General features: G+C 38.5%; 1 protein-coding gene across 1 annotated transcript in view; it reads right to left on the bottom strand.

Annotated features, from left to right (window-relative positions):
• Positions 1 to 8989: 8989 nt before the first annotated feature.
• Positions 8990 to 23722, bottom strand: part of LOC139708502 (somatostatin receptor type 2-like) — a 38459-nt gene continuing 23726 nt past the window's right edge. Inside the window, exons 2-4 of the mRNA XM_071620449.1 lie at positions 15875 to 16040; positions 10611 to 10737; positions 8990 to 9703 (exon numbers count right to left, since the gene is read on the bottom strand). Of these exons, the coding sequence (XP_071476550.1) occupies positions 8990 to 9703; positions 10611 to 10737; positions 15875 to 16040 (1007 nt within the window). The remainder of the gene's footprint in view (positions 9704 to 10610; positions 10738 to 15874; positions 16041 to 23722) is intronic.

Genomic DNA, 23722 nt, shown 5'->3' with positions numbered 1-23722 from the left:
TGACCCTCTTTTGTTTTTGTTTTTGTTTTTCACATAGAAATTTTATTTACATACAAACATTCAGGTACAAATGAATGCCACTCTCATTGATACATGAAGCAATACGATTTAACAGACCGATTAGTCTAAATGATATATGAAACAATTCCATACAATGTATAACACCTATTTTTTTCTTGACATTAACATCTTACTACTTTCTTCGCTTGCTATCAATGACAAAAGTAGCAAAAAAGGTAATGATTTCTGTTTTGTTTCTGGAAGAAACCTAGAAATGTCGCTATGGCAACTGGTATGCCTCGGCCATAATGCATGATTCTCCTAATACTATAGGTCTATAGTCCAATGTCTTGGCTGTGTGTGATGACAATTTCACATACAAGTAATTGGCAAGATATCATTTAATGACATGTTTGTCACAAATGTGTTGAATATTCACATTAATTGAACTATAGGTTTAATTAGATGAATGGTTATGTTGTTTAAGAGTGCAGGTATTTGGGGATTTGAGAATAAGACTTTTGACCTTTTGATAAGTTTATGCCTTGAGAAATTTCAAGGTATGGGGAAAATGTGTAATTTCATGATTGAATAGTAAAATTATAGCGTTTTAACCTGGCCTTTGACATTTGACCCCTATATATGACCCTAAAATTCCCAAGAAAATCACTGTCAGGTAGAACATGCTTAGATTATGTACTAAGTTTCATTTCCATGATGATACCTTGAGTCACTTTTGAGATATGTACGAAGAAGTGAAATTTAGCACTTTTGCTTGACCTTTGACCTTTGGTAAGAAACTGCGAAGTTATATTAAGTTTCAGGAAAAATCCTGCAGGCAGTGCGTATATATAAGGGAAATAGTGATATTTTGAGGAGTTGACCTAGACATTTGACCTATGACACCAAATTTCCTACATATTCACTGCCAGTCCGTGCATGTATATAATAATCCTTTCATGTACTAAGTTCCATGAAGATAATCTTGAACCATTCGTGAGATATGGAGAAAAACATGAAATTTTCACGTTTCCACTGTACCTTTGACCTCTGACCTCATGAGACCTTGAACTCTCTCTGGAGAATCTTCATGAAGTAGTACGCGTATACACTAAGAAAATACCTTCAGGCATTGCATAAATATTGGGGAAATAGTGAAATTTGTAGCATTTTGGCCTTGACGTTTTTGACCTTTGACATTAAGCATGTACCCAAAGTTGACAGGCACAACTTGGCCCACTCATACATCATACATGCCAAATTTCATTAGGAAACCTCAAACCAGTTTTTTGCTTTGTTTTGTTTTGTTTTGTTTTTGTTTTTTTGTTTTTAGTTACGTTGTCCACAGAATTGATTACGGACGGAAGGACGGACGGATGGACGGACGGATAGACGGAAGGACGGACGGACGGATGGACGGACGGACAACCCGAAAACAAAATGCCTCTGGCGACATTTCGTGGCGTATGTATAGGCATAAAAATAAGACAGTTTGCATACAAAAAACAACAACAACAACAGCGTAACATTTAAGGTTTTCTGTATTGACTATTTTAACATATCCTGACCACTGACCACCAAGATTAACCTTTAAATTTGTCAATAAACAGAAAAAGAAACGCATGTGTGTGTGTGTGTTTTAATACTAATCGATTTTCCCAGTAGCATTATGGTTATGGAAATGGAACTTTAGCTAACCTCGGTGACTTTTAATGTTGACCTTTGACCTTAAACCCGTCATTACAGGTACAGTCCGACCTCTGCTATCCGGACATGTCGGGACCGGTGCTCATCAATTCCGGATAAGGGATTTGGTCGGACATGGGAGACTCAATGTTTAATACACGCAGTTTCCTGTCCAATAGTAGCTATACATGATATAATTATAATAGTACGCTTGTACACTGTTCAGGGACATGTAACCTTGCAGGTAGCGTACGCTAGAACACTTTCTTTACTTTCAGCCCCAAACTGTGGGGGAGGGAGGGAGGGGGTGCAGGTAGTGAATGTCTGAATGCATGTTGTTAGATGAAAAATTTGATGTAAATGTATATTAAATATGTTCGGAATAATACGTAATTCATGTGAGTTTGTATATAGGAATTTTGTTTGCGTTTGAAATCCCCCTTTCCCCCCGTAATTATTTAGATTAAAAAAAAAAAAAAAAAACACGCCGAGAACGCATCCGGATAATGGAGAGATCCGGATAGAGGGAGGTCGGGTAGGAGAGGTCGGACTGTACACACTAAGTAATAAAGGTTCAAATTTGCACCCTATTTGTCCATATAGAGCAGCACCCTGGGGTGCACAATTGCACCTTTTATTATGGAAGTAGAAAATTGAAGACCTGGGGGTGTTTCATGAAACTCTTTGTCAGTGATTTACACCGACAACTGTTAAAAGCTACTGAAATCCTTGCGTGTGATTGGCTGATAGCAAATTTGTCGGTGAAAACCTCCGACGAACTCGTTGATGAAACGCCCCCCTGAATATAAGAACGACCCAAGTCCATTAGTACCTACAAAGAGATCCTGCAGACATATCCGTCAGAGTGTAAGTTTGATCTTACGAGTAAAACCTTGGTACTTGTGGTCCAAATTTTCAATTCACAATGTTAATGTTTATGGTCCATGTTTGCACCCTTGATTAGCACAAACTGAGGGTGCAAATTCGCACCCCTCTAGGTTCAAAATTCAGCGTATTGCACCTCTATGGGTGCAAATTGCTTATTGGGGTGCAAAGTTGTACCCTATAGGGTGGTTGTATAGCGACAATTTGGGGGTTCAAATTTGAACTCGTATTTCTTAGTGTGTATCTTATTTTTTCTGTCCTTCATAATAATATTATGCCTTAAAATATCCCATATGGTCACTCGTATAGCTGACGTTAATGAGTGAACAACATGCCAGCTGAAGTTATGGCTATAAATTGAAAATGCGATTTCTCAGCAAAGTACAGTGCCCTCTGACCTATCACTGCTATCGTGTTCGCTCAAATCATTGTTTGTTTGTTTATTTGTTTATTTATTCACCGTATAAGATAAAAAGATAACAATGATACAATACAACTGGAATATATAACTGAAGAAAAACGGATGGATTGCCCTTCTCAGCTCGGCCTTCATGGCCGTGCTGGTCTTCCGAGGGGTCCAACTTCACATGAACAAAAAATTACAATAGTCGAAACTCCATACAATAAAAACAACACAAGCTTACTTACACATAATGATATGATGCGAAAAAAAAATGATACATCTGTGTACAAAATCAACTAAAACAACATTACAAAAAAAAAACTTATGAAAATGATACCCCCATACCGACTACCAAAATACAATGTTCCCTCCCCCACCCGCAGCCCTCCCCATATAACATAATGTGTTACATAATACAGAGATACGTGATCATTATCATAAAATCCAATATAATACATAATTATTTATAGCTTTCTTAAAGGAATTACATGATGATGAAGATATTATATCCAAGGGAACAGTATTGTACATTGATGCCCCACGGTACGCGAACATACGTCTACAGTACTCTGTTTTAGGCTTTGACAGCGTCAATCTTCCATAAGATCGTAAAGAATATTGATGAGATACAAAATTAAACCGGTCCAATAAATATGGAGCGCTGAAATCATTTAGAGTTTTAAATACCATTAACAAAATATGCTTTAAGCGACGTGTTTTTAAAGATTCCCAATTTAGTGTCTGATGAATAACGTGATTTGAAACATGCATATACGGACTGACTCTCAGGATCATTCTCCCCGCTCTATTCTGTAATTTCTGTAATCGATCAGTATACTTCTTGTCTGTTCATTATATCTATACCCTTCCAATTAAACTTGCAGTTTCACTGGATTTTCCTCTTTAGAGCATTGAATGTGACCAACAACGTTGACCTTAACCTGTAACCTCTATAATGCACATAGTTTCACTCTATACCTGTTACTAATGTTCCTGGCAAAAGAATGGCTGGAAATTGACTTTCTGTACCACACTAATTTCATATAATAAATGTCTATTCATGTCTATACTTCATGACAAGTCTATTATAACTCATTTTGAATATACCTATATAGCTGAAGTTGATAAAAGTAATCATTAGCCAAAGTTCAGTGACTTTTCACCTTGAAGGAGTTTACCCCAGAAATCTAATAGGCTCATCTTCACATCACGCAGCATGTCACATACTTCCTAATACCACGAAAATGCACCTTGCGGTTTGTCTATAAAATCGTGACAACAAGATCCTGGGGTGATGACCAGACGGACGGGCAACCTAAATCCGGTATTCTTCGGGGCGGAGGAAGGAAATCGGGCGAAAACGTGACAAATGAGGAGCACTTTTGTCTTGTGTTCGTCACTGAATTCAGACAAACACAATGTGATCCCCTTTCAGAAAACCTCAGCCATCTCTACGTGTTTGTAGGAATCAGTCCGAACCTTGGAAGGAGACAACATTTCAGACAGAAGAAAATATCACATTGATCAGCAGACGGTTTTATCAAACTTTATTATTAGATAGATCTCACGAGCATCTTTAGATAATACGGAACAATCCGAGGACCAATATTTCCCAATTCCAATCCCAATAATTTGTCTTATCAAAGATGAAGAGATGAATCTTGCAATATAACGATAATGATAAACAATAATAAGTCATACAATCCTGTATGAGAACTTATTATGTTTGGCTAATGAGGATTACTAGTAACCCCTCTGCGATACTGTATACACCTTAATTCGGAGGCTGGACGCTTTCTTTCAAAGTGAGGGGACAACATTGCTTTTGGCGTAGAACAAAACACGGAAAATCATTGACAGAATATAAATCGTATACTCTTAAGGAGAATGAAACCTAAACACATGATAGGTGAATTGAGTGAGTGCAGCAATAGTTGTAGAACACGTCAGTGACGCTTGAAGAAATTTGGACAATCTGTTCAAAAGACATGGGTTTCTAAAATTTCGGTGCCTCCATGGCTGGATGAGAAGTCTACAACACTTCGTGACGTCACGCATGGATAACGATATAAAAAAATATATAGTCCTATTCGGCTTTATAAAACACTGTAGCTTATGTCGGCCATAATAATAATAATAATAATGATGATAATAATAATAATAATAATAATAATAATAATAATAGTAATAATAACAATAATTATAATAATAATAATAACAATAATAATAATAATAATAACAATAATTATAATAATAACAATAATAATAATAATAATAATAATAATAATAATAATAATAATAATAACAATAATAATGGGGTGGGGGGGGGGGGGCTTCCAATATGACTCAATGAGTCAGGTGCGTTGCTATGTCACTGCATAAACTAATCAGCTATTGTTAATGCATACTGACCCCCCCCCCTTTATGGCTATAATGGACATTAACACAAAAAGCCAATCTACACACAGAATTAAACACACTTTAATTTTTCTTGCATAATCAAAATATACTTGACTTTGACCTCTTTCAGAAAATGGGGGAGGGGATTATATCATCCGTATCAGTGAGCAAAGATAGTGTAGGATCTTTGATGTCAGTCTCAAATGTGTACTTTTCTTTTAAGATGAAATTCTGTGGAATTATCTTTACATTTCCCTTGCATCGTTGTTAAATCATAAACCGTCGTTGTCTTCTCATCCACCGATGGCGGCACCGAAACTTAAAAAAAAAACCCAACTCATAAATTTTTAACGAATTGACTGATTTTTCTTAAACTTCACCGAAGTATTCCGCCAATGTTGGTCACATTTATTCAATCCTTATAAATGAATATTGGTTTTCATTTCCTTTTAAAGAACTTCTGAATAAAGTTTAAGCTGTTTTAAAATATTTTAAAAAAAATCCCTTGCAAATCTCAAGACTGGGGTGAAATAACTAATATAAGCTGGACTATTTAGATATGAAACACGACAGACAAGTTCATAGTTGTTTCATGTCTAATCAATGACACAATTATGTCTTTAAGATTTATTCATTGGTGTAAGATCTAGACAAGGTACGACGAATCGGTATAAGGCCTGCAGCACGATCGCACAAGAAATTTGGTTGAGATCAAAGTTGAAGGCAGCTGCAGATCATGCCTGCATATCTATGATACAGAGGGCGCCATTGATCACCATACACTAGTGTACCATACACATTTCGCATCAATGCCACAATCAAGACCAGACTGATTAAGAGGAGATAACAGTATTGATGTGTATACACTGAGATAAAACTTCAACTATAAGCTGTGTGACGAAAATAAGCACAGATTGATATCACCTTAATTCGAGACACGAACGATATTATGTGATGTACTCAAGTTCGATTACTGACTCAGATTATCTCATATGTTATCTACCAAGGTAGTACTCTTGAATGCTAAAAACACATTCATTGTCTACCGCACCATGACGTATCAATCTTCTTACCCTTTCTTTACTTTTCTTAGGTTCGATTTGCTTCTCTTTCGTGTTTGTTTGTTTGTTTGTTTGTTTGTTTTGGTACTCGGTATACTGACATCTTTTCTTTCTATCATTTTCTTTTCTTCTTCCGGCATTAACGAGATGCGAGCTTGACTGTCACTATCTTGTCGCAAAATCCCTCAGTCCAGCTTTTGCTGGATTCAAGAGACGCATTTGTAACAAAATCAAAGCAAAGCAAACAGATAAAAAAAGTGCTGCTTCCACAAGACATGAGTGAGTGATTATAATACGTAGTGAAGCGGTGGGTAAAAATCATGACATTTTAAGCAGTGAGATAAAACGGTGGGAAAATGAAGAATTTACTAAGCTACATAAGATCACTGCTCAAATATCAATGATAATGTTTAAAAATTGGTGGCAGTAGTACATGTAGAGCGATATTTGAAGACTGCAATGGATATAAAGATCCTTACCTTTCAAAATAATAGTGTGTTACTGTAAACTTCAATCATTTTTATATCAATGTACGTACATATTGTTGAAATTCCTACCTGTCCGCTGTTTATACCCAATTTGTGGTGCAATTTCAACGGAAATTACTCCCTTCAGAAAGAAGAGATATGTAAAATTGCATCAGTGCTTGATATAACAGACTGCGATGCGATAAACATTTTGCTTTTCAAAATTCGATAACTTTTGTGCATGCATGCAATAATTTGTTGAGTTCTTGTCTGTCTGATGTACCGTTATATATTTTTATTCGTTAAAGTGCAATCTCACTATTCTATAATTATCACTTAACTTCTGTAATATCAGACAAGTCAGTCAAATTCTTGTGAGAATCGGACTCATGAAAGAAGGTCAAGAAAGTGATCTATTTATGGCAACCACAGACAATGACGTCATCACCTCGCAACTTAAATTCCGGTTTTTGTTTTGTACATCAAAAAAAGAAAGAAAAGATGAGGTCATGCTTTTGATATGTATGAATAAGCAATTTACAACTCTTAACTGCCTATGAGTAATCACTGGTAGATTTTACAACACCACAGTCATTTGATACCGGGGTTATCTTTTAGTAAAGATGGCCATCTCATGATTACAGACTATCTCTTGGAGTGCAAGACGTAATGCTAATACCCCATCTACGGCGAGTTGACGCCAGTCTGATGAAGCCTGCAGAAACTGACTCACGAAGGTAAAGTCAAACTCAAAATTGTAGACTTTAAGAAATCTCATTTCTAATAATAACTATTCGTGTTTTGAGAATTGTTCGAACGTCAGTGGGTGACTTCTGAGGTGATGACACCATCAATCAATCCTCGAAGTGCATAGTGATATATTTTCTGAAACATCATATTATAAAGAGTTTGACTGCAAAAGGATTTAAGTCCAGTCAGTAGATATAAGATATTTGCGGTTAAAGCTGCTGAAATTAAAGGAAATGATGAGAAAATATGCAACACTGTTAACAACGTCAAAATTTTCTTAGTTATGTAACAAGTGAGGTTGTATCACTGGAAAGGTTTTCCTTTGCGCTATCTGATTATGGACATATACTTCAAAATGTTTAAAGGACGAGTCCACCTTCATGGACATGTGGATTGTGTGAATGTAGCAATATTAGTAGAACACATCAGTGAGAGTTTGGGGAAAATTGGACAACCCGTTAAAAAGTTATGAATTTTTGAAGTGTCTACCCAGTCACTGCTGGATGAGAAGACTACTACAGCCTGTGATGTCATATGTGTACAACAATATATAGAAAACAAAGAAAATTCAACATATTTTTACTTTTCTCGCAAAATAAAAGAATGCTTGACTTGCCTCTTTCGGAAAGCAGGGGGAAATAATAATATCATCCTTAACATACGTCAGTGACGAGTCGAGGAAATGTGCACTTTTTTCAAAAAATATAAATTTGTGAAATTCTCTTTATATTTTCCTTGTATTGTTGTACGCACGTGATATCATACACTATAGAAGTCTTCTCATCCAGCAGGGACTGCGCAGACACTTTAAAAATTCATAACTTGTGAATGGATTGTCAGATTTTCTCCAAACTTTCACTGATGTGTTCTAATAATATTGCTGCATTTACTCATTCCATATGTATATGAAGGTGAACTTGTCCTTTAAAAATGGTGTTTACCCCTATTTGCAATCTTGGAATCTCTTCATTTATTATGACCAAATAAGAGCCATCATAAAGTTTTAGCTTGCTGTTAGCTATTTTAGAATCGACAATACAAATTACCAACTTTCTTCATGACAGAATGCAAAATATAGAATCAGTTGTTCGTCATTAATCTATAGCATGAGACATCCATAGAAAATGTCACCTCTTAGACACTTTGAGAAGTCGTTATAGACTCATACATCATGTGACTCAGCTGAAAAGGAATTAAGTCGTAAGTGCCAGTATACACTTAAATAGATACTCCAGGGTGAAAATAACTGTTTTATGAAATATGAATAACAATTTAGCGGCAAAGCAGTTTTCAATTTCTACGATATTTCTCCAAAATGTTACTGCCAGTTCTGGAAACTATTTTTTGTGCACGCCGTTCACTTTCTTGGTATCACTGTCATCCTTGCCGAGTTGATTTAATGCAATTTCTGACGTGTTTCTGCTGTCAAATATGAAGTTCAGTCCTATGTCCTGTGTGTGGATGTTGTTTGCCAGAACATGCTCCGACACGGCGAGTTGAATCCTGCCCTCTACGTGGGCGTCGCATGATGAGAACGACGGTTTATCGGGCTCACGACACCGCTCGCACCTGCATAAAATCTGTTTCACCGCGCGCCAGAATACTTTGTTTGTGAATGAGTACACGATAGGGTTGAGACATGAGTTGAAATAAGGCAGGAGAAGCGCGAGGTTTTTCAGCTCCGGATGGAGGGAGCCGCTGAAGTACTCCTGCACGATGTGATACGTTGCGAATGGCGCGAAGCAGACGATGAAGACGACGAAGACGCAGAGCAGTGTTTTGGCGGTTTTCCAGTGCGTGTTCCGCGCGTGCTCGGGTATCCTTCCGCTGATGACGAGGTTGCTTCGCAGGAATTTGTTGCTGCTCCGGACGCGCGTAAAGATGAATACGTAGATGATGGAGGTGATGATCACGGGCACGTAGAAGAGGAGGATGTTGAGGTAAACGGGTTTGAAATCTTTCCACCACGGACCGAACGGGACGATCGCCTTACAGGCCCACGGCAGCTTGCCGGTGTATGTAACGGCTACACCATCCCCACCATAGATACTCTGTGTGGAAACGATTATTAGGTAAATAACATCATTTTAATAGGTGAACAGTTTAATACAAACGTAAAAACTGAATTTTTTCACAAACAGGGCAATGAATATCTTGAACAGAGTAGAACACTTCGCTAATGTTGGAATGTCCACATGTATCGTAAATGTATCTTGATGTGAGTGATGAAAGAAATCAATGTTATGCTAAAAGAGACTAAAGAGTCAAAAACCTTTGAAGTGAAGCAACTACAAAAATCCCTATAAGCTGTTATTTCGGCTCAAGTTCAAATGAACATGTCAGTCGATGGAATCAGAGAGGACATACAAATGAATTACTATACAGTTTTCTGTAGAAGGTAAAGATTCATAGTGACTTTTTGTGTACGTGATTTTGTTTGGTTCTTTTTACAAACACCAATATCAATACCAATACCAATACCAATACCAATACCAATACCAATACCAATACCAATACCAATACCAATACAATTACCTATACCAATACCAATACCAATGGAATGTCAATGCCCGTGCCAATACCAATATCAATACCAATACCAATACCAATACCAATACCAATACCAATACCAATTTTAAAATCTTACTGATACTGATATACTAATATTCATACTCATACTATTACTGATATTAATACTACAACCAATGATGACAAATATGGTAACAGATTAAGAGAGAGGGAGAGTGGAGAATCAAACGCCAGACGCACTTATACGCATATCAATAATTGAACATAGCTGACAGACCAAATTGAATGCCCTGTACTAACTAATAAGAAGTGACTTTCAACTATAGTATCGGCCTATATTGTGGTGTTTCTTCAAATCTTCCCATTCCTACTTTATTATCAGCGAAATCATTGGACACTACACTGTAACTTGTCAAGTGAGGGCGTCACCTCAAACATAAAGGCCACAGGAATGGCAGCAACGATGGCTGATGCCCAGATGAAGACGATGATCAGTTTAGTGCGCCTTCTCGTAAATCTGCTCTTGAAGGCCACAGGGTCCTTTACGGCGAAGAATCTGTGAGACAAAAAGACAATAATGATAATAATGATAATAATTATAATAATGATAATAGTAATGATAATGTAATAATAGTAATGATGATAATAATAATAGTAACTACGATAATAATAAAACAATACTGATAATAATGACAATAATACATGACACTTTGTGCGTGCGTCATGTTGCCTGTATTAAATAACATTTTGCTATAGCTGAAAAGTTCCTCACAAGGGAAGGCTTGGGCAAGGTTAAAGATTTAATCTGTGTAAAACACGGATAACATTGCACATGGATTAGCGACGGACAAAGGCGCCGGAGAGGTTTTAGGATTTCTTGTAGTTCATATCAATACATGTGTGCTCCTCCGTCTAGTACGCATCCAGTCTCACTGGAAAATTCAAGTCCCCTTGAGGAGACAACGATGACATGATTTAGATAGACACGCTTGTTTATTCATTAACATTTTATTCATTTATCTAGTTATTTATCCATCTATTTATGTATGTATGTATGTATGTATGTGTATCTATCTATCAATTGAGTTATCTTTATTTTATTATCTTTATTTGTTAATTCAGTTATTTATTGATTTATTTATTCATCTATCTCTCTCTCTCTCTCTCTCTCTCTCTATATATATATATATATATTCATATATTCATATATTCATTTATTCATTTATCTATTTACTTATGAGAAACTCGAATAAACACATCTTCTTCCTCAATTCCTTTAATAAATAAAAAACAACAACAGTACACATACAACAATGAACATGAGTACATGATGTATAATTTTATACACTATGACATTAGACGTGAGGGCAAAATAGATTAAATCACCCCTCAGTAGAGTTCATCAAGGTACCGTGAATTATTTCAACTCACTGAACGACCTTAGAAAGGTTGATGGATTTTATAACGCGTTCATGTTCTTCGGGGATAATGGATTTCGTCCGCAGGGTAGGCGAATCAAATTTGTAAGAAAATAATCTTTACTCCAACATGGTACATGATTCCTCCAAAACTCTTCCCTTACAGAGCTTTGGGGAAAAACAGACGATTATTATTTTTTCCTAATCGCTATGTTTTCTCCTGTTTCCAAACATACAGTAAGATTCAATTTCCTTCAAGCAAAGGGCAAACAACCTCGGCGCTCACGCTCTGTTATGACAAAACCATTAAAACGTTCAATTTCGGGGATGCATGATCGGACTGTGATGCTAGCCGTATAGTTCCCATGGCAACAGCCCATTGAGGCGGGGAAAGATTAATGCGTAGGGTATGAGGGTATAATCCGGAGGCAATGCGGTAGCGGCCACTTCACTGGTTTGCTCTGTTAATGGCGTTCACTTCCGAGAACCTGCCGTATTCGGCTCTACCTTATTGTTAGATACGAACTCAGTGACATTAAGAGTTATGCCTCTTTCATGATCAAAATCATCTGTTATTTACAACTTTCATTGATAGTGCAATGTTATAATTCCCTGACTCAGATACCTCTCCGCATGCTCAGTGAAAACTTTGCATCCAGGCATAACATGCTAAGTACATCCTCTAAATTCATATTTTGATTGGTCGTCTCTTCTCTTCTTTAGGCAAAGTATAGGACAGATGAATGAGTGTGAATGACCTGAACAGAAATAAGGTATATAGCACTAATAAAGAATTGATATAAATGTGACACATACTTACCGGTGCTATGAATTAGACCCTTGATAGTAGTACATTTTTTTTTGTGATTTTTTTTTTCTACTGAGACAGACAGGTTTCAGGGACAAACGTTGTGAAAGGGCCAGAACCTCCAGCCAGCTACTACAATTCTTAGGTTAAAGCGGCGAGAACATGAAATCACTGAAATCTAGGCATGTTTGGGTCACACGAATTTATTCTATTAAATAGAGCAATTGGTAGCAAAATGATCTGAGAGAATTCGCGTCCTATCATGAGATGCGATGCTGATGATAATAGGTGACAAAGAAATAAGTATTATCACAAATTCGGGGCATACTCATACACTCTAAAAAAAATCCGGGTCAGAACTGACCCGGAACTGGGTCCGTTGGGGTCACACACCGTTCCGGGTCAAGAAATGACTTGGAATTTGGTCATGAAGATCCCGAATGGGGTCACCCTGACCCAATTCATGACTCTGTATGGGGTCATATCTGACCCCATTCCTTGTCATTTCTAACCCGGAACGGTGTGTGACCCCAACGGACCCAGTTCCAGGTCAGTTCTGACCCTGATGTTTTAAGAGTGTACGGGCATGACGAACATTTGGTTTCATCCGGGAGATTCTGTCTTTGTATGGATCCCACAAGGATCTTTACCAGTTAAAAGTAGTTTGACAAGGGAAAAGTAGAATTTTATAAGCACAAGGGTGATTGTATATCATGATCACAATCAGATAAAGGGGATTGGGGAAGAGATATTCATTGTGAGGATGCGCTAATTTTCACAAAGCAATTCTCGAACAGTCGTACGTATAAATCCGTGGATCACGGGGCTTAATTCACGTATAACGTCGAGTTTGTGGACCGTTCTTGCTTGTGTCGAGCTCGTGGGCCATAAGTGTCTATAGTTCATGTGGGTCGTTGGCCTGTTGTACTTGGTGTCTAGGCTCGTGGGCCGTCTGACTCGGCGGCATGACTTGTGGATGTATGACTCGTGGACCTTTTTCCAATGTCTAGCTCGTGGGCGTATAATTATTATTATGACACGTGGGTGTCGAGCAAGTAGGACGCCCCCATGCAATCCTTGCCCATCTACTTCAATGGTATGACAATCAGTTCCATACATAATATAATTATGAGTACAGATAGAGATAGGGAGATTTGTCAGAATTGCTATTCTATCTCCACAAATTCTCAAGATATCCCTGGATTATACTTTTCAATTCCGCAAAAATTGCAATCGGAACTCTTTCGCATTCATCAGATGGATATGACTGTCATTAAAACTAATTCCAAGATATTGGTTGCATGAACTGAAGACCTCAAGTCTCAGTGATTTGATTGATAATTACTCTTTGCCGGATCAAGTGGGCGATATAGATGTAAAATATATATGTAGACCAGAATAAATCCTGTAGAATATTCATATCATAATATATTATGTATTTCAGTTCCTATATAAAAGAAATAATAAAATGACGAAAGCAAGTAGATGAAATTCATTTCTTGATTTCCCCTGCTTTACTCTTTCGCTTGAATATTAATTCTATTATTTTTTGTTCTTTCTGAGAAGCTATATTTCAATATTCTCCATTCATTCTCTCATTAATTCACACAAAGACACAGAGATGTGCACGCATGAGCACAAGTATATGATAGTTTATTGCACCTTCCAAACAGCGGATATACTGCAATCTGGTTGTTTCCTTTATACGCGCACCAAAAGCCCTGCAGTGGTCCGTAGTTTTTAATTCGGCAGATGCACCTAATGGACTTTCTACTTCTCACTACTGCTAAGCTTCCTAGTTACTGACGAAAGGGTAGCAAGGACGCTGAAAAAAGGAGATCTAACAAAACCAAATACACATTCTGTATATGGAGCGTAAAAACTGTCTTATATTTTATTGTTTACAAAGACAACTTGAAAGGCGGCCCTACTAAATGGAACACAGTGTCCCACAATGTGACATAATGTGAAACACACTGTGAACACGTTGTGACACAATGTGAAACACAGTGCAAACACGCTGTGACACAAGTGTGAAACACAGTGTGAACACGTTGTGACACAATGTGAAACACAGTGTGAACACGTTGTGAATCATCAATTCACTGTGTGAAACAGAATTTCACTATGTGTATATAGTCTGTGAAAAACCACACCACAGTGTGAGATAATCTTCCATCTGTTAAATTCAACATGTTCGAGCGTTTTTCGCATAGTCGATAATGTGAACACCATGTGAACATACTGTGGGACACAGTGTTCTTTCCAGCTGGGGGAACCGCGGGAATCGCGGGAATCGAGGGTGGGGTGGGGTGGGGGCAAGTTAGGGAAAAAAAATTATAACGCCCCTAAGATTCCCACCACGTCATAATTTATCGAATCTCTTCCCTGCACTCAAGTGCTTCTTTCACTGGGATTACATGACGCCTTCATCCGTGCCTACAGGGGCACTTTACTCTAATCATTCACTTGGGAAGGATTCCACTCAAGCTATCTTGTGGCGGCGCAATTAATATCCAACCACATCAATGTTCAGCTTTTCACCTGTACGTACTTGATACACCTGGGCAAAGTGTCTATGTGAGGAGAGAATTACTGACTGAGTGAGTTGCTCAAGGACGCAAATTAAAGAAAAAGAAGAAGGAGACGGAAGAAGACAAAGGAAGAAAAGAGAGGAGGAAGGAGAGATGATTGAGAGAAAGAATACAAGAATCGGATGAGGAACAGAAAGAGAAGAAGAACAGATAGAGAAAAATTAAATTGTATTCATTTGAAATGACAAATCGGAGAGAAGGAAGAGACTGGAAGAACTGGAAAAAAAGAGAAAGAGAAAAAAGAGACAAATATAGAGATATACAGAGAAAAGGGCAGGAAAGCTGGAGAGAAAGCTGGTTAGAAAGATATATTGATATATACGATATATATCTGTATACGATGTATAATATATACAATATATATAATATAATATATATACATTGTATATGTGACATTATATATGTATCATATATAATATATAATATATATATATATATATATATATATATATATATATATATATCCCTAGTTGGCACCTTAGGGAGACATATTGGGGGGAAGTGTCTTCATTAGGGAGACAACTGGTCATTAAGGAGACAATTTTCGTGTCTCCATTGCGTAAATTGCCATTGAACATGTATTTTAAAATTTGCATATAAAACAAATGGAAATGTCTTCCAAATGACCCATCTAGGAGTATATATATATATATATATATATATATATATATATATGTGTGTGTGTGTGTGTCTGATGGTCTTTAAATGTTTACATGTACATAATTTCTACATGGCTATTTATGTCTATATAAATCATGTCTACATACAATAGATTCTGTTGACATGAACGGTGTTTGTGTCTATATGTCATGCTGGATGTAGACAGCAAGGGGAAGAGAATGAGAGAGGTGAATGTCCAGTGTACTCACTCACCTGTCTACTGCAATGGCCATCATGGTGAAGACAGTACTGTTGAATCCGACAAACCTCGCACACCGGTGGATCTGACACTGAATGTTGTACGCCCACAACACCGTCCACGTGCTCGGGTAGAACTCCGTGATGTGGAACAGGACGACGATCAGGGCCGTGATGTCGGCTTGTTGAAAGGAAAAAGAAAATGTGGGTTATGTCTTGTCAAGGGATCAACTTCTGGGCCTCATTTCATGAAAAAATGATGTGATAGTTACTCTTGCTGGAATGGCAATTATTATGGTAACGACAAGAATCCAGCTTCCTGAATGGCTGTTGCCGTGTGGTTGCTGTGGGAAGTTGACATCCCACCAAAAGTTGCTATCCTAACATCTGTGGCTGTTATAAAACTTGTTGACCATTGATGTTGACATTTGAGGTCCATTGAATTTCCAATTGACAGTTAAAGGGACCTACAAGTCATTTCACCAACGAAATGACTGATTTCGTAACAAAATCGACTGTTCGACATTTGACTCTCCATAAAAATTACCCTCGAAGTTAGCTATCCTCGAGGTTAAAGATAACTGTCTGATCGTAACTTCTGTCTGTAATGGCTATAGAGCTTGACTCCTTGATGACTCATTACCCAATAATGGAAAATGATTTTACATTGCATATGCATTCTACATTGTTCTATCGAATAGATTATTGCAATCTGCTGAGAAGAAATAGCAGAAGAAGAAAAACAAAACAAATTCCATTCTTAGCGAAGATACAATTGTAACATAGATTCACTAAACTCTGTGATCACAGAATGAGTTCGGGGGCATTGAATGTGATACGTAATGCTCATCGTGCTTCTCTTTGATAACTTGAAGAATGGTAGAAACATGTATAGTAGCTCCATGGTAGAATATGAAAGATCTAATTTGAGAAACAAAATGACTGAATCAGCACAGAGAGTAGCAATGTTGATTAAAATCCTTCGAGGGAATAATAATAATAAACACATCGTAAATAATTATCTTAAAAAAATCTCTATAGGGCGGCATTACTGAACAGATGATTTGGAGAAATGGGTCATGCACCATGAAGATTCAGGAAAACAATATTCTACGCGAGTTCCAATGGCTATCTTTGTGCGGAAACGTCATCAAACACGTTGCTCGAACCCATGATCATGGATATTTTATGACTGTGGGTTGCGTTGTACCCTTTGTATTCGCTCTGCTGTTTGTCAATAATTAATAAACGTTATGAATAAGTAATGTTTGACCAGTAGACCTTTTCGCTATGGTTCAATATAATCATTAATTTGTATTCCCTTTGCTTTGTTCCACTGATACACTGGCAAAAATCACGTACACCAGTTCGCTGATTACCTTTCGTAACTTCACTATTCTATAATTCTCACGACGAAGATGGCGTCCTATCTTCCTATAGCTTAATAAGTAGCTCATCATGTGCATAAATGACTCAGAAAATATTTCTGATATGAAAGAAAAACCAAAGAGAAAGCATCGATTGCATCATGCTGATTACAACGTAAACAAGACGAAGTGATTTCAAGCATACCATCAACCTGTCGAATGCAATGATAAACACAAACAGTCAAGAATGGTTTAAAACGAGAATCAGATTAGACAGTCGAACAACGTGATTCCTCCCCGCACAACACATGACGTCATATATTATAGAACATAATAAACCTGTGGGATATGCTATTATGCTTTTCATAATACGGCCGTACCCATTGAGCCGAGCTTAATTTCAGATTAATGAATCATCCTTAAGCCGATAGGCAGTGTATTGTCTACTTCGAATGGCGTTTGAGCTTTATTATGACGAGCCAGCGTTCTATAACAATCACTTGCAAGTATCATAGGGTATATCCATGCAGAGACGTTTATGATTATTCATTGTATCGGTAAACGAAGTTTTGATATTATGTTGTTTGAAGGTTTGCATGGTGAAGTACATGAGGGAGAAAGATTTGCGGTGACACCATGTGTATGTAGTCCTTAACCGGATCGTTGTTTGGCAGAAGAAGAGTCTAGAAAGAGGAGAATTGAAGAGGGAAGCGACATATGGGGGTTGTAAGGAGGGCAAAAAGAGAAGAGTGGGGGACAGCAATAGGGTGGAAGTTGAAGTTGCACTAGTGGAGACGGAAGAGAAAGGAACAGAGAGAGTGGTAAGGAAGAATGGAGTGAGAATCAAGATGTTCGGACATCGTTAGAAGGGGAAAGATGAAATAGAAGGGAAGAGGGAGGAATTGAATGTTGGAAAATCATGGAGATAGGAGAGAGAAGTGAAGATACATGAAAGCAAGAGAAGAACGAAGTCGGCGAGCAATGTGGACTATACATGGAATGCGGAATCAACGGAGAAAGGACGAATAATCCCGCGAAGGAAAGGTAAGTCGAGGAGAGATGAGACTACTGTAAAACATGATATATTCGCGGCATGAATTTTTCGCGAATTGGAACCGGCAGCCTTTTTCGTGGCATGAAATTTTCGCGAAGTGCCACTGACGTTCAATGCATAATAGTGTAAACAAGGACTTTCGCGTGCATTTTAATTTCGCGAATCTTGGCGCTCGCGAAATTCGCGAAATTAAAGTGCACGCGAAAATTCCTCGTTTTACAGTATGTTGGGAGAAGGGAGAAGTTTTGATATTTTGTTAAAATCATGTTCACAAAATCACAACCCTAGTTACAAGGTGAAACTTTTGTTTTGTATTGTTTCGTGTTATTTTTTTTTCTAAAAAATGGGGCCATAAAGATATGTAATGTAAATATGAAATGTATGAAATAACGCTGTGTTGACGAAAATGTGAAATATTAGCCAGAATGTGAAGCCGACAGCATTGGAGTCTGAGAACATAATTATCCGCTCACGGTTGCTACGCAATGTTTTATAATGTATTATCGACAATCGACAAAATCTCGGGCAACAGCAGTATCCACCTATTTTCTTCGCGTGAGCATGGTGAGTGAATCGCACGGAGTATGTTGGGAAATACGACTGCTCTAGGGCACGGTCGATCATCACGTAACGTTCTGTTCTACCTATCCAATACTGAACCGGGAGGGCTCTTCAAGACTAAAAATCGCGTAGGACCTACTATATAATCGAAATTATTTTACACTTTTGTTCTCAAAATACTCCCAAACAACCCATTATCCTGGCAAATCGCGTCGGCCGGACAAGTTTCTTGGTAGATCGAGCCTTTCGACATAGATTTACTATTACAAGCAAAGTCCACATGGCGCAAGCTGAATTTTGAGCCCTTCTGAAAACTATGTTTTACCTTTAAACTGAAATATTTGTTTTATCAAACCGTTACGGCATTTTCCCGATTTTCACAATAAATTCAGAAAATTCAGAAAAAAAAATTCTCTATCTAAAAGAAGAATGTGTTATTTCTTATGAGAAAAAAAAAATTACCATTAATAAAAAGAAAGCATATAGGTTCTACCAGTCAGCAGCTCTCCTATCAAGAACTTCACCGTACTTTGTCGATTTACTCTGTCCTGATCCGCGTTTGAGTACAAGAGTAAAAGTGATGAGCGTCCGAATGACTTCCCCTTAATAGAAGGGCGACTGATACCTTGGACTGATATCAAAGCCAAAGGGTTAAAACAAGAAAAACGTCAACAAATTATAATTTCTTACAAAAAGTAGTCTTTTTTAAAAATAGATTTCACCCGTTAAAATGAATTGAAAACTAAAAGGCCAAGCCAAGAAAAGAGAGAAAACCTAACCCCGCATTCTGCGGTAACAGGTAGAATGTAGTTGTTGTTGTTGTTGTTGTTGTTCATTTTCCATCTGTGAAGATGGCTGGATAGCCCATATTCAGCTACACTAAGCTGGTCTTCCATGGGGTCCAGTTGGATGTGGGGTGGGACCACTTCACCGGGTTAGACACCCTGCTCTTTGCGATGAATGAATGAAGCGGGATCTTTTACGTGCATGAGCTGTGACTCTCTCATACACGGGACCTCCATTTTATGTCCTATCCGAGGGACAGAGTGTTTTGCCTCTTGCTAGAGGGGACGGTATGTTTACACACAACATTGCTCAGTCCAGACTCGGGTTCGAACCCGGGCCGCGTGATCGTGAGGCAGACGCGCTACCGACTGAGCCAACTCACCGCCCTTAGTGATGATGTCTACACCTGTTCATTTTTTTTTCCACAGAAAGCGAAGTTCTACGTTATTCGTTACTTATTCATTAACTTTTTATTTTCAAACCGTGGCCAAAGAGAAACGATTCCACATTACAGTCGAAATTGATGTTTGTCGAGACGAAATCGAAGAAGATGGATAATGGTGAAAAAAAAAAAGATGAGAAAGACTGGTCTTAATCAATATCCCAGGGCTGGTGAACAGTTGATAAATGAATACACCTACCGTAACGACATGCATGATGCGTGAAACGAAATTTCCCGGTCGCACAATTTCTGATCTCAAGAACACACCTACACACACACGTACGCCCATCTAGGCAAGCAAACACACATACCCACATGACGCATACACATAGACAAACGCACACAAACGCACACACCCCTTTGCACACACGCGCGCACAAACCCTCACCAACATCCATTCACGCACATGCACACGCTAACCCACATGTTGAGGGATCAATGTACAATCTACACGAGCTGCTGTTCGGCACGGTTGAGCCTAAAGATTATTACCATTTTTTTTTTGGGGGGGGGGGGGGGTGGGGGGGGGGGGTGGAGGCGGGGAGCAATGTTTCATACTTCAGGCAGATCCAACTCTCAATTTCCCATAAAAGCGTGACAGTCGCTCGTGCGATAATCGAGTCACCCGCTTTGTTTTCTTTTGTTTGTCCTTCATGTAAAATTTAACTTAATAACATCGAAGGCAACAGCTTCTTTCTGAAATGCAGTCCTCAATTTTACCAAATTACCCGTATTGATTACATTGGGTTGCAGAATGACAGGCGTACATCATACGGTACATCTTTGTGTAATTCCAGCTTTATTTATCAAGTTTTGTCTAAAAAATATCGCTACTCCCCCCTTTTTTTAAGGAAATTGTACATCTTTTTATGCATCTGTTCTGATAGAACACTGCTTTTTTATGATATCGTTTATGAAATGTTATCGATTAAAGCTATGCACAAAAGGTTCATTCCATATTACTCTCGCTCCGTGGATAGGTATTTTGGACTATTATTCCTAGCAACATTACAAAGTAAGAGCGTGTGTCTTTAAGACAACAGATTTGCGATACAACGGTGTATTAGGAGGAATGATGCCAAATGTGTTTGAACGCATACCACCTGTAGGCCTATAGAACACGGTTTATGAGCGCGTAAAGTGTCGTCAGTGTCTATAACACTCTTTACACTTATTTTGATTGCTCTTATCCATTTGAATTTGTTTTAGTTTTCGTGGTCTCATCCTTTATAAACTTGGATGGTGATCGCCCTCAGAAACGGGTCAACATGGTTGCCACTGAGGACGAACACCTGTACACCTGTAGCTATGTAATCTTTCAGCGGTTTCATGTCGTTCTACTGTGTGGGTAACAGTATCTTGCACACAGAAAGCTTTCAAAGAAAATTCTGGTGGTGAGCTCGCCAGCAAAATTATTAGAGGTTGGTAGAAGCCTTAACTTCCTTTTGTAGTATCTTACACATTTCTCTCTGGAGATGACACTTAGCCTGTGGAACAACAGTGAGCATATTTCTCTTTCAAATAACACCATGATCTATATTTATCCCCCTATATACGTGAAACGTAGTACATTTCTCATGGGTATAACTTATAAGGAAAAAAGACAGAAAAAAAAAAATGTCACAATAATATAACCGTCTGCACCGTAGGGTGTTCTATTAACCAGTCCTTCATAATGAAATATCCTATAGGAAGATCATAGATATGATCCAGCTGCTAATATTTTGTATGACTTCTTTGAGCATCTTCCTGCTTTTTTCCTTAAACCCAATATCTTCGAGGTTCCGAAGTCCCCATCAAAATTTCCTCAAAATACCTACAACGTTTCTGTAGGCGGCGAGTTTCAGATTTTCTTGAGTTTAGTCTTCTGTTAGCTGATTAGGACGTCTCTGTATAAGGCCGCGGTGGTAATTTTCTCGTATTGTTTGTTATCCTCCGCCCCTAATCATTTTGCTGGTGACGGATCTTTGCCATAAATAATATGGGAATACGGGAACTAAAGCACCATCTCGTATTGTGATGAATGTATATTACATATTCATTCAATGTGACTACGTTCTGTATAGTAATGTGACTACATTATCATAAATGAGTATTAACACTCTCACCAGTGATTTCAATTCAGTTCCATTTATTTATTTTCATTCTTTTTTCCCCAACAAAATATAACACAGAATAAATCAGGAATTATATCATAGGCTAAGAAGCTAAACCTGCTAAGAAGCGAGTCGTCTATAGAAAGACAAGCAACATTGACTTAAACAGATTCCGACGGGATATCTCGGAGTCAAATCTAATGCGCACGTCCGATGGTGATGACACTTCTATGTCGGGACCTGAGGCTGTTAAGTGCTACAACTCCACAATGTCGCATCTTCTAGACACACACGCTCCTCTGAAAACTGCTGATATCTCACTGCGCCCACACGCCCCTTGGTACACGGACAGTGTGAAAGAATCTAAGAGATTGAGAAGGCGTGCTGAGCGTCGTATGATGAAGTCTGATCTTGAGATTCACCAACAAATCTACAAAGCATGCTGCAGAGAGTATCAACAGGCACTTAACACGGCAAAGACAGCTTACCTAACAGCAGAGATCGCAAAAAGTGATAACAAGCAACTTTTCAAGCTTGTCCAAGAGCTTTCCACACCAAGGAGCAGTGCGTCACTTCCTGATCACGACTCTGACGAACAGCTGGCTGCAGATTTTGGACACTTTTTCCAAGGAAAGACAACGAAAATCATTGCTGGTCTCAACCATTGTGATCCAGTTGCAAACCTGCAAGACGAAGGAGATACATGTGGTAGCGAGTTTTCGTTCTTTGAACTAGTGTCCCAGAATGACGTTCGCAGTGTTATACTGGGACGTGCAACTAAGACGAGTAGCCTAGATCCAATTCCAACGTGGCTTCTTAAGTCTTGTCTAGATGAGCTTCTTCCTTCGATCACTAATATTGTCAATCTGGCACTCTCTACTGGCACATTTCCGGAATCATTCAAGGTAGCCCATGTGGTTCCTGTATTGAAGAAACCTCACCTGGATCGAAATGTACTCTCAAACTACAGGCCGATTGCCAACATCACTTTTCTTGGTAAGGTTCTCGAGAAGGTTATGTCGGAACAGCTCTGCGCTTACCTCGAGATGCACCGTCTATTTCCTGAGATGCAGTCAGCTTATCGCAAGTTTCATTCCACCGAGACCGCACTAGTTAAAGTCTACAATGACCTCCTCCTGGCCTTGGACAAAGGGGATGAAGCTGTCGTTGTACTCTTAGATTTTTCGTCGGCGTTCGACACGATCGATCACACGGTTGCCCTCAAGAGACTTCAACGGACATACGGCATCAATGAGCTGGCCCTGCAGATGTTGAAGACGTACCTCGTAGGATGGACGCAAATTGTAAAAGTGAATGGTTCCTTTTCTCCCCCATTCTCTGTACAGGCCGGTGTACCCCAGGGCTCGGTCATGGGACCGTTGGAATTTATCCTGTACACTGGTCCTCTTGCTGAGGTCATCAGATCCCATCAAGGGATCAACCACGTCATGTATGCGGACGACACGCAGCTGTACGTAGTTCTTCAGCATAGTAAACATAAGGAAAGTCTGGAGAGATTGTCTGAGTGTGTTACCGCGGTCAAATTGTGGTCAAGTC

This window comes from Diadema antillarum, unplaced genomic scaffold (genome assembly GCF_040938485.1).
Source record: "Diadema antillarum isolate AM-2024a unplaced genomic scaffold, OU_Dant_1.0 seq00001343_RagTag, whole genome shotgun sequence".
NCBI classification, from domain to species: domain Eukaryota; kingdom Metazoa; phylum Echinodermata; class Echinoidea; order Diadematoida; family Diadematidae; genus Diadema; species Diadema antillarum.
This window is presented reverse-complemented; position numbering and strand designations above follow the sequence as displayed.